The sequence below is a fragment of the Pristiophorus japonicus genome, chromosome 3, assembly GCF_044704955.1.
Source record: "Pristiophorus japonicus isolate sPriJap1 chromosome 3, sPriJap1.hap1, whole genome shotgun sequence".
Lineage (NCBI taxonomy): Eukaryota > Metazoa > Chordata > Chondrichthyes > Pristiophoridae > Pristiophorus > Pristiophorus japonicus.
In genome coordinates, this window is record NC_091979.1 from 171,908,701 (window position 1) to 171,921,664 (window position 12,964).

Consider the following 12,964-nt stretch of genomic DNA (forward strand, 5'->3'; position numbering starts at 1 on the left):
GGCCCGTTGTTGCTCACAAGAACATCAGGTAGTCCGTGCGTGGCAAACATGGCCCGTAGGTTTTCAGTGGTGGCAGCAGATGTGCTTGCCGCCATTATCTCACAATCAATCCATTTGAAGTACGCATCTACAACTACAAGGAATATTTTACCCCAAAACGGGCCTACATAGTCGACATGGACCCTGGACCACGGTTTGGAGGGCCAAAGACCATAAACTTAGTGGCGCCTCCCTGGGTGCATTGCTTAACTGCGAGCATGTGTTACATCTGTGCACGCAGGACTCGAAGTCCGCATCGATACCGGGCCACCACGCGTGCGATTTGGCTATCGCTTTCATCATTACGATGCCTGGGTGGGTACTGTGGAGGGCAGTGATGAAAGTGTCTCTAACCTTCTTGGGGATCACTACCCGATTACCCCACAGAAGGCAGTCTGCCTGTACAGACATTTCATCTTTGCGCTGCTGGTACGACTTTATCTCTTCCTGCATTTCCACTGGGACACTGGACCAGCTCCCGTGAAGCACACAATTTTTTTACTAGGGACAGTAAGGGGTCCTGGCTCATCCAGGTTCTAATCTGTCGGGCTGTGACGGGTGATTGCTCACTCTCAAATGCTTCCATAACCATGACTAAATCTGCGGGCTGCGCCATTTCCAACACCATGGTGGGCAATGGCAGCCTACTGAGAGCATCGGCACAGTTTTCTGTGCCTGGCCTGTGGCGGATGACGTAGTTGTATGAGGACAACGTGAGTGCCCATCTCTGGATGCCGGCCGATGCATTCGTATTTATCCACTTGCTCTCGGAAAACAGGGATATTAGTGGCTTATGGTCCATTTCCAATTCAACTTTTAGCCCAAACGGATATTGATGCATTTTCTTTACCCCATAGACACACGCTAATGCTTCTTTTTCAATCATGCTGCAGGCTCCCTCAGCCTTAGACAGACTTCTGGATGCATAAGCAACAGGTTGCAAATTTCCCAGATTCATCAGCTTGTTGCAGTACACACCCAACACCGTATGACGACGCATCACATTACAGCAAAATTCTAAAGGGGCAAAGTGTGTTAAAAAGCCTGAAGGCTCTGTGCCTCAATGCGAGGAGTATTCGTAATAAGCTGGACGAATTAACTGCACAGGCAGCAATTAATGAATATGATATAATTGGCATCATGGAGACATGGCTCCAGGGTGACCAAGGCTGGGAACTCAACATCCAGTGGTATTCAACATTCAGGAAGGATAGACAAAGAGGAAAAGGAGGTGGGAAAGCGTTGCTGGTTAAAGAGGAAATTAACGCAATAGTAAGGAAGGACATTAGCTTGGATGATGTGGAATTGGTATGGGTGGAGCTGCAGAATAGCAAAGGGCAGAAAACGCTAGTGGGAGTTGTGTACAGACCACCAAACAGTAGTAGTGAGGTTGGGGACAGCATCAAACAAGAAATTAGGGATGCGTGCAATAAAGATACAGAGGTTATCAAGGGCGACTTTAATCTACATATAGATTGGGCTAACCAAACTGGTAGCAATACGGTGGAGGAGGATTTCTTGGATGGTTTTCCAGACCAATATGTCGAGGAACCAACTAGAGGGCTGGCCATCCTAGACTGGGTGATGTGTAATGAGAAAGGACTAATTAACAATCTTGTTGTGCGAGGTCCCTTGGGGGAAGAGTGACCATAATATGGTAGAATTCTTTATTAAGATGGAGAGTGACACAGTTAATTCAGAGACTAGGGTCCTGAACTTAAGGAAAGGTAACTTCCATGGTATGAGACGTGAATTGGCCAGAATAGACTGGCAAATGATACTTAAAGGGTTGACGGTGGATAGGCAATGGCAAACATTTAAAGATCACATGGATGAACTTCAACAATTGTGTATCCCTGTCTGGAATAAAAATAAAACCAGGAAGGTGGCTCAACCGTGGCTAACAAGGGAAACTAAGGATAGTGTTAAATTCAAGGAAGAGGCATATAAATTGGCCAGAAAAAGCAGCAAACCTGAGGACAAATGTAGATCCCTTGCAGTCAGATTCAGGTGAATTTATAATGGGGAACAAAGAAATGGCAGACCAGTTGAACAAATACTTTGGTTCTGTCTTCACGAAGGAAGACACAAATAACCTTGCGGAAATACTAGAGGAACGAGGGTCTAGTGAGAAGGAGGGACTGAAGGAAATCCTTATTAGGCGGGAAATTGTGTTCGGGAAATTGATGGGATTGAAGGCTGATAAATCCCCGGGGCCTGATAGTCTGCATCCCAGAGTACTTAAGGTAGTGGGCCTAGAAATAGTGGATGCATTGGTAATCATTTTCCAACAGTCTATCGACTCTGGATCAGTTCCTATGGACTGGAGGGTAGCTAATGTAACACCACTTTTTAAAAAAGGAGGGAGAGAGAAAACAGGTAATTATAGACCGGTTAGCCTGACATCAGTAGTGAGGAAAATGTTGGAATCAATTGTTAAAGATGAAATAGCAGCGCATTTGGAAAACAGTGACAGGAGCGGTCCAAATCAGCATGGATTTATGAAGGGGAATTCATGCTTGACAAATCTTCTGGAATTTTTTGAGAATGTAACTAGTACTGTGGATAAGGGAGAACCAGTGGATGTGCTGCACTTGGACTTTCAAAAGGCTTTTGACAAGGTCCCACACAAGAGATTGGTGTGCAAAATTAAAGCACATGGTATTGGGGGTAATGTACTGATGTGGATAGAGAACCGGTTGGCAGACAGGAAGCAGAGAGTCTGGATAAACGGGACCTTTCCAGAATGGCAGGCAGTGACTAGTGGGGTGCCGCAGGGCTCAGAGCTGGGACCCCAGCTATTTTCAATATACATTAATGATTTAGATGAAGGAATTGAGTGTAATATCTCCAAGTTTGCAGATGACACTAAGCTGGGTGGCGATGTGAGCTGTGAGGAGGATGCTAAGAGGCTGCAGGGTGACTTGAACAGGTTAGGTTAGTGGGAAAATGCATGGCAGATGCAGTATAATGTGGATAAATGTCAGGTTATCCACTTTGGGGGCAAAAACACAAAGGCAGAATATTATCTGAATGGCGGCAGATTAAGAAAAGGGGAGGTGCAACGAGACCTGGGTGTCATGGTACATCAGTCATTGAAAGTTTGCATGCAGGTACAGCAGGCGGAGAAGAAGGCAAATGGCATGTTGGCCTTCATAGGTCGGGGATTTGAGTATAGGAGCAGGGAGGTCTTACTGCAGTTGTATAGGGCCTTGGTGAGGACTCACCTGGAATATTGTGTTCAGTTTTGGTCTCCTAATCTGAGGACGGAGTGCAACGAAGGCTCACCAGATTGATTCCCGGGATGGCTGGACTAACATATGAGGAGAGACTGGATCGACTAGGCTTATATTCACTGGAGTTTAGGAGGATGAGAGGGGATCTCATAGAAACATATAAAATTCTGACGGGACTGGACAGGTTAGATGCAGGAAGAATGTTCCCGATGTTGGGGAAGTCCAGAACCAGGGGACATAGACTTCGGGTAAGGGGTAAGCCATTTAGGACTGAGATGAGGAGAAACTTCTTTACTCAGAGAGTTGTTAACCTGTGGAATTCCCTACTGCAGAGAGTCGTTGATGCCAGTCCATTGGATATATTCAAGAGGGAGTTAGATATGGCCCTTACGGCTAAAAGAATCAATGGGTATGGAGAGAAAACAGGAAAGAGGTACTGAGGTGAATGATCAGCCATGATCTTATTGAACTGTGGTGCAGGCTCGAAGGGTCGAATGTCCTACTCCTGCACCTATTTTCTATGTTTCTCTGGAATATCGCTGCGGTTGATCGAATTACAAACGGGCATCTGTTATAAATGTAGAGACCTGTGTGCGTATTGATGCAGGTGAGGCGCTCTTTGATGATTCCTCCAGCTCCTGCGTCACGGAAGCCGAGGTCAAGTCCAGCTTCGTGAATGTCTTTCCTCCCGCCAGCGTAGCAAAAAGGTAGTCAGCCTTTGGTAGTGGGTATTGATCCTGCAGGGAGAAACGATTGATTGTTACTTTGTAATCAGCACAGATTCTGACGGTGCCGTCTCCCTTGAGCACTGGAACAATCGGACTGGCCCACTCATTGAATTCGATTGATGAAATGATGCCCTCTCGTTGCAGCCGGTCCAGCTCGATCGCTACCCTTTCTCTCATCATGTACGGTACTGCTCTCACCTTGTGATGGATGGGTCCTGCCCCCGGAATTAGGTGGATCTGCACTTTTGCTCCTTGGAACTTCCCGATGCCTGGTTCGAACAGCGAAGGGAACTTGTTTAAGACCTGGGCACACGAAGTGTCGTCAGCATTTGAAAGCACTCGGATGTCATCCCCGTTCCAGCGTATCATTCCCAGCCAGTTCCTGCCGAGCAGCGTGGGACCATCGCCCGGTACCACCCGGCGTGGTAGCTTGTGCACCGTTCCATCGTAGGAGACCTTTACAGTAAGCACTGCTGATTACGGGAATCAGTTTCTTTGTGTAAGTTCTCAGTTTTGTGCAAATGGGAGTCAAGACTGGCCTTGAAGCCTTGCTGCACCACAATTTTTCGAAAGTCTTTTTGCTCATAATGGACTGGCTTGCGCCCGTGTCCAGCTCCATTGACACCAGGAGGCCATTTAATTCAACCTTCAGCATTATCGGGGGACACTTTGTAGTAAATGTCTTCACCCCATATACCTCTGCCTCCTCGGTCTGAGGCTCTGGTTCGTCGTGATCCACCATGGATCTGTCCTCCTCTGCAACATGGTGGTTTGCAGGATTAACAGGATTTGCAGCTCACCTGCACATACGTCGGAGATGTCCCATTGTTCCCCAGCCCTTGCAAACGTACCTTTTGAAGTGGCATGAATGGAAACGATGATCACCCCCGCAGCGCCAACCAGGTGTTAATGGCCTTGCATTCATCATCCTTGATGGTGGACTCAGACATCTGCGGACCTGCAGCTGCAGGCAAATGGGGCCTGCCCTGCACGTTGCGATTTGAAAACAACATCACTTTGTTCAAAGTGCTTGTAGCAGCACTCGTGTGCTGAGAGATTTGCTTAGTATTGTCACTGGTGGCACTGAATGCCTGGGCTATCGCTATGGCCTTACTCAAGGTTGGCATCTCTACAGTCAAAAGTTTGCGAAGTATCACTTCATGGCCAATACCAAGTACGAAAAAGTCTCTGAGCATGTGCTCCAAGTGCCCTTCAAATTCGCAATGTCCTGCAAGATGTCTTAGCTCGGAGACAGAACTCACCACTTCCTGGCCTTCAGACCTTTTGTAGGTGTAGATCCTAGACGCTTTCCTTCGGGTTCAGATGCTCCCAGACCAGTGTGCACAAATCATCGTATGATTTTTCTGTGGGTTTCGCTGGAGCAAGCAGATTTTTCATGAGGTCATAGTTGGTGCCCTGCAGACGGTGAGGAGAATCGCCCTTCGTTTGGCAGCGTTCACTTCTCCTTCCAGCTCATTGGCCACGAAGTATTGGTCAAATCGCTCCACAAAGGTTTCCCAATCATTTCCCTCCGAGAATTTCTCCAGAATGCGCACTGTCTCTGCATCGTTGGGTTCGTCATCTGTATCTCGTCGCCAGTTGTTGTGTATGAATAAAGAGTCTGACTGGATACTGTGAGCTCAAAGTAAAGTGTGACCGTAGTCTTTTATTGCAGGTCTCCAGAGTGCCTCTCCAGCCTGTGAGGGTTCCTTAAGTACTTGTGCTCCCAAGGGATTGTGGGATCCCTTGGGACTCCAGGGGATGAGCCCTCTGGTGGCTGTACAAGGTATATACAAGTTTACATATATAACAATGTTAAAATGTAGCTATAAGAGCTACCCGCGGATGAACAGGAAAATATATGTGCATCTACCTTTATCAGCTCTGTTTCTTGATATGGTACATTTTGTTTGTTGTAGGTGAGGCTTACAAGCAACAGGCAAGTGAGAAACGGTGTCACTGAGGGCCACTATAAGGAAAATGTCCAGTTGCAATGGAAATTGCACCTAGCTGAGCCCGTCAGTTCCAAAATATTGCCAGGAGTAGGCCCCAAACACAAACAGCTCTGTGCGTGCCTAATACTGTAGCATCCAATCATGACAATACTTTACTGCCAGCTACCACTGTCTACAGGCAGCAGGTAAATGCTTAAAATCACATGTGCTGCCACTTCAGTGCAGCACCGAAATACAAACCTGTGCTTAATTGCTTGTGGCATGCTATCTGCAATCTTTGCAGTTGAACGAAGCATAACTCAGGAAAAAGCAGCAGCATTAGCAAAGGGATCTGAGAAACCACCTTTATCAGCCTCAGTATCACTGTCCAAAACCTCTAGTGATGATTTGAGCTCCACCGGTGAATAGGATGCAGTCAAAAGAATCTTCCGATAAGCTCGGAGGTGCTGCACTGGCCATTGATAAATTAAGTCACACATTATGTTTAAAATAATCCTTTTAAGGAAATAAACTGCTTTTAATTTGGGCCGTTTAATCTGCCCATGCCTGTTTTGTATTACAGTAAATGCAGTACCAGGTGGCTATAAACAGATACTCCTCAGAAGCTGCAAGTAAGCATCGCAACTGAGGTGAAGCAGGTATATTTGAACATAATTTCTGCCTCCTCTGTTTCATGCAAATGGCTCTACAAATGGCAATTGACCATTGAATTATTTCAGCCTGAAGCTCCTTTCAAGTACCCTGGCATACCTTGATGATTTACTTAATCTCTAATTTCAGTATTTTGTATATTTCTAGAGGCCGAGACCCAGGCCGAGAAATTTGCATTGTTTGCACCTCCCAGGGGCACTAATGGGATGCAAACGATTTCTCGCCGGGGGGGGGGGGGGGATGGGGAGGGGCACTACCGGCTCTCTTGGAATAGCGCCGAAGTTAGTGGAGGCACAAAACCTGCAGCGTCTGCTCCCACCAGTAGCACACGGGGCCACTACACCGGCAATGATGATGTAATCTGTGTGCGTAACGACCAGTTTTCGCCCCGCAGCGGAATTTGGGCAGCGCCCCAAGAGGCCGCTGTGGGCGATGTCAGTGCCAGCATCGCGGGGTGCTAACTGGGCCGGATTCCGCTCATGGGGCGGAAAGTAAAGGGGAGGTACGCGCCGTCATTTACCTCCCCTCCCCCCCGCCCCCCCCGCCGGCCTTTCGTGGTCTATTTCGCGGGGTTCTTGCTGTGATGGTGCAGGCCGGCACTCCACATAGTGGTGTAATGGAGGCCTCCTCACCCCACTGCAGAGCTTGCCGCGTAGCGCTGGAAATGTGTGTGTTTACCGCCTTGGTCCTGCCCCTGTGTAGGATTTGGCCGGTGCTAACATCAGTGTGTGTATGGGCCGGAAGGATTTTTGGACTTTTAAAATGGATCTGTACCCTTTTAAAATAGAAACGCACATGGGCTGCGTTTCAAAATGGAGTTTGAACATTTGGACTTTCAAAAGGACTGATAGCAGGAGCTGTCTTTTGGGTTGCCATGGGACCAGTCTCAATGCTGATGTCATGAAAGGCAAAGGCCTTTTCATTTCGAACATTGTGTCATTTGTGGAAAAACACCTTTTGTCCATGGAGCCAGATTGTCTGGATGGACAATGAGGTTTGCAGGTCAAGAACTCAACACGTCGAGAACTGCTCACATACAGAAATAGCCTACCTTTGTTTTCATCAGTTGACCAATCCAGGACAGAGGCGTCACCAGGAAGACCAACTAGCATCTCTGCGACCATGGTACCCAGGAATCACCCAGCCAGTTTTGTGTATTATACGGGGTATAAAGATGCTGATCTTTGGGGGATTCGATGGCTTACTTTCTCCACGATCTGGAAAGGGGTGCCCCGCGTGGCTACGCGTTGGTCAACTCTCCAGGAACGCCCGAAGTGAGTGCCTTGCCGTACCGCCTGAACGTAACTCTCGAGGCCTCATTGCATGCCTGTGTTAGGCATGGTTTTGTCTTTAGAGGCGAACGGACAAGATAAAAGTTCACGGGGTTGGGGGTAATATATTAGCATCGATAGAGGATTGGCTAACTAACAGGGAACAGAGTCGGGATAAATGGTTCATTCTCTGGTTGGCAACGAGTAACTAGTGGGATGCCGCAGGGATCAGTGCTGGGACCCCAACTATTTACAATCTATATTAACGACTTGAAGAAGGGACTGAGTGTAACGTAGCCAAGTTTGCTGACGATACAAAGATGGGAGGAAAAGCAATGTGTGAGAAGGACACAAAAAATCTGCAAAAGGACATAGACAGGCTAAGTGAGTGGGCAAAAATTTGGCAGATGGGAGTATAATGTTGGAAAGTGTGAGGTAATGCACTTTTGCAGAAAAAAATCAAAGAGCAAGTTATTATTTAAATGGAGAAAGATTGCAAAGTGCCGCAGTACAGCGAGACCTGGGGGTACTTGTGCATGAAACACAAAAGGATAGTGTGCAGGTACAGCAAGTGATCAGGAAGGCCAATGGTATCTTGGCCTTTATTGCAAAGGAGATGGAGTATAAAAGCAGGGAAGTCTTGCCACAGTTATACAGGGTATTGGTGAGGCCACACCTGGAATACTGCGTGCAGTTTTAGTTTCCATATTTACGAAAGGATATACTTGCTTTGGAGGCAGTTCAGAGAAGGTTCACAAGGTTGATTCTGGGGATGAGGGGGTTGATTTATAAGGAAGGTTGAGTAGGTTGGGCTTCTACTCATTGGAATTCAGAAGAATGAGAGGTGATCTTATTGAAACGTATAAGATTATGAGGGGGCTTGACAAGGTGGATGCAGAGAGAATGTTTCCACTGATGGGGAAATCTAGAACTAGAGGGCATAATCTTAGAATAAGGGGCTGCCCATTTAAAACAGAGATGAGGAGAAATTTCTTCTCTCAGAGGGCTGTAAATCTGTGGAATTTTCTGCCTCAGAGAGCTGTGAAAGCTGGGACATTGAATAAATTTAAGACAGAAATATACAGCTTCTTAAACGATAAGGGGATAAGGGGTAATGGGGAGTGGGCGGGGAAGTGGAGCTGATTCCATGATCAGATCAGCCATGATCTTATTGAATGGCGGAGCAGGCTTGAAGAGCCGTACGGCCTACTCCTGTTCTTTTTTCTTATGAACTATTGGCAAAAGCTCCTGTCATCCAAAGGGAAACAACCCGAGCCGGGGAGTTTTAAAGCACGGGTCGACTCAAGGGAGAGTCATAGACACGGGACACACAAAACACTCTACACCTGAGAGGAAGTGGAGTGCCCGGTATTGTGCACCACTTCCTCTCGGGGCGGTACCCCCAATTTCACGGCCGGGGCGGGACCTCTTCGCCGGGCGCAGGAAGTCGCGTCTGCCTTGTCTTGGTTACCGCCCTCAAACGATGCGATACTGAAATGCGACCTCCCAGTATCTCCATTCTTCCCTCATAACTCAATTTGTTCGCACTAGGGGTTATATTTCACTGGTCTAGCAGTCGAATCTATTTGTTGATATTGCAGACTGATTTGACATATTAAGTATCAAATCTACCATCACCCAGGATCCCTTTCTACTTCATTGTTAGCTATTTCTACAACACCCACAGCATACTTATGATATTTATTTTCTTTCAATTTGTTATTACTATTCTTTAGACCCTGAACTCCTACTTGGCCTTTCAGGCTCCTGCAATGATGCACAACATGTAACAGCTATCACATTCACTTTGCAGCCACTCTGTCGAAATTATAGCACCAGTTTAGCTGCAGAGCAAACTGTGTTAACAAGTATTTTTAGTGGAAGGCAGCATATTTGAATGCAATAAGCATGCAATTTCAACAGGATTTTGGTAACAGTGCTGATTATTTGGATTGGATGGAAAACATAGAAATCACAACAGCAGATGCCGCTCACACACCCCTCAATTTTTCCACAAGAAACATTAATCGGCATTATCATTAACTTCACAGAGCAGTGGAAAAATGATGGTTGTAGACATTTCGAATAAAATACATTTACTTTTTTTGAGCAATTATGTGAAACATAAACAAGATGAATAAATCAGAATAAAGGGTCGGACATCTAGGACTGAGATGGGGAGAAGTTTCTCTATCCGAGAGCTGCGGAGGCTCAGTCGTTGAGTATATTCAAGACAGAGATCGATAGATTTTTGGATACTAAGGGAATCAAGGGATCTGGAGATCGGACGGGAAAGTGGAGTTGAGGCACATTATTGTGAGTAGACAAAAATAGAGATATTTTTGCTGCACCTGACTTGGCATACTTGATGCTAACACTGGGTGCCTGGAATGGAAAGTGGTCTATTCCTTGGCATGCACATCCCTCGTCCCAATAGCATAAAAAAGTACTTTAAAATAGTGAAAATCTCCCCATCAGGACTGCTTTTAAAAATCTGACATGTGAGGGATAATGTGCAGCCTAGAGTGTGGATATGTATAAAGAGAGAGACAGAAATGATATTGTGTGGTTCCACTGCCTCTTGAGACCTGAGCACTCGGCACAGAATCAGGCTCACAATGGTGTAACCCCATCTCTGACTGGTAGTTGCTTGTATCTGTTTTTCAACCTTGCAAGTCACAGTACTCTTTTCTTGGAAACTATTTTGCTTTAAAGAAGTGAGATTAGCAACAGAAGAATTAAGATTGTACCCGAGATGGTCCTCTGTAGAGGCGCCGGAGTTGGTCAAAGGCCTGGATCTGCTGTGGCTCCAGCGCTACCTCTGCTGGCTGTTCAAGAAGAAAAATAAAACGTAAGTGATATATGGTCATGTTACAAATGATGCTGCCAAACCATAATATTCAACTGAGCAACACCACTCACTTGTGGAATTAACCATCAACAAGTCTGTGAAAACACAATTATAATAACTAGATTATAAACCCCAGCTGGAAACAAAAAGCATTTCATTGTGATACTGTTGGAACCAGCAACTCCAGATATGTACATCAATCTAATCCATTTTGATATTACCTATCGGCTATCACAATTTCACTTTCTTACTTAATGTGTCATAATATAGGATACACAACAAGAGACTGCAGGCAATGCTTTGGTCTTTAGGTTATGGTGACCAAGAAGTCAAATTCCATGGGATACTAAGGTTTTCAACACCGATTTATGGCTCACATTGAATAATTCTATCCATTTTTACCTGAATCCTACATTGTCAACTTGGCTGCAGTTTATATCCCACACCTGATGTTGATCATAAATAATCAATGAGTCATCAGTGAGCTGCTCATGGGATATAACTTGTGACCCACAGCTCATAATCTGCACTTGCATCTTATTTTTAGAATAATATTTTCAATAAATATACACATTAACCTTTCTCGGAAATATATATGCTAATAGATTGCTAACTTCAGTTGATGTGCAGAAACTACTTAACTGTCGTACTTAAATTTACGATATTGTCAGAATGGTTCAGTTAAGTGACAACAGATTAATGAACACCTGGGAATGATTTCAACACTAACAAGTAAATAGATGAATACCAACTTGAACACAACCTGTTCAAAATTGCAGAGGTAAACTGGTTAGTGCTAGACGGGGCATGTTCTATTCAAATATACACATCCTGGGCACTATTCTGTTCATAAACATAGAAAAATAGGTGCAGGAGTAGGCCATTCGGCCCGTCGAGCCTGCACCGCCATTCAATAAGATCATGGCTGATCGTTCCTTCAGTACCCCTTTCCTGCTTTCTCTCCATACCCCTTGATCCCTTTCACCGTAAGAGCCATATCTAACTCCCTCTTGAATATATCCAGTGAACTGGCATCAACAACTCTCTGCGGCAGGGAATTCCACAGGTTAACAACTCTCTGAGTGAAGTAGTTTCTCCTCATCTCAGTCCTAAATGGCTTACCCCTTATCCTAAGACTATGTCCCCTGGTTCTGGACTTCTCCAACATCGGGAACATTCTTCCTGCATCTAACCTGTCCAGTCCCGTCAGAATCTTATGTTTCTATGAGATCCCCTCTCATCCTTCTAAACTCCAGTGAATAAAGGCCCAGTTGATCCAGTCTCTCCTCATATAACAGCCCAGCCATCCCTGGAATCAGTCTGGTGAACCTTCGCTGCACTCCCTCAATAACAAGAACGTCCTTCCTCACACTAGGAAACCAAAACTGAACACAATATTCCAGGTGAGGCCTCACTAAGGCCCTGTACAACTGCAGTGAGACCTCCGTGTTTCTATATTCAAATGTTGGCTATGAAGGCCAACATACCATTTGCCTTCTTCACCGCCTGCTTTCAGTGACTGATGAATCATGACACCCAGGTCTCGTTGCACTTCCCCTTTTCCTAGTCTGCCGCCATTCAGATAATATTCTGCCTTCGTGTTTTTGCCCCCAAAATGGATAACCTCACATTTATCCACACTATACTGCATCTGCCATGCATTTGCCCACTCACCTAACCTGTCCAAGTCACCCTGCAGCTTCTTAGCGTCCTCCTCACAGCTCACACCGCCACCCAGTTTAGTGTCATCTGCAAACTTGGAGTAATTACACTCTATTCCTTCATCCAAATCATTAATATATATTGTAAAGTGCTGAGTTCCCAGCACTGAGCCCTGCGGCACTCCACTACTCACTGCCTGCCAATCTGAAAAGGATCCGTTTATCCCGACTCTTTGCTTCCTGTCTGCCAACCAGTTCCCTATCCACGTCAGTATATTACCCCCAATACCATGTGCTTTGACTTTGCACACCAATCTCTTGTGTGGTACCTTGTCAAAAGCCTTCTGAAAGTCCAAATACACCACATCCACTGGTTCTCCCTTGTCCCATAAGAACATAAGAACATAGAAATAGGAACAGGAGTAGGTCATACAGCCTCTCGAGCCTGCTCCGCCATTCAATAAGATCATGGCTGATCTGATCATGGATTCAGTTCCACTTCCCCGCGCGCTCCCCATAATCTCGTATCCCCTTATCGTTTAAGAAACTGTCTATTTCTGTTTAAATTTATT

At 45.8% G+C, this 12,964-nt stretch overlaps 1 protein-coding gene across 1 annotated transcript in view; it reads right to left on the reverse strand.

Annotated features, from left to right (window-relative positions):
* The window catches only part of vps8 (VPS8 subunit of CORVET complex), a 961,193-nt gene that overhangs the window by 70,073 nt on the left and 878,156 nt on the right, over window positions 1–12,964 (reverse strand). The window contains exon 45 of the mRNA XM_070876055.1: window positions 10,631–10,708. Coding sequence (XP_070732156.1) covers window positions 10,631–10,708 — 78 coding nt within the window. The remainder of the gene's footprint in view (window positions 1–10,630; window positions 10,709–12,964) is intronic.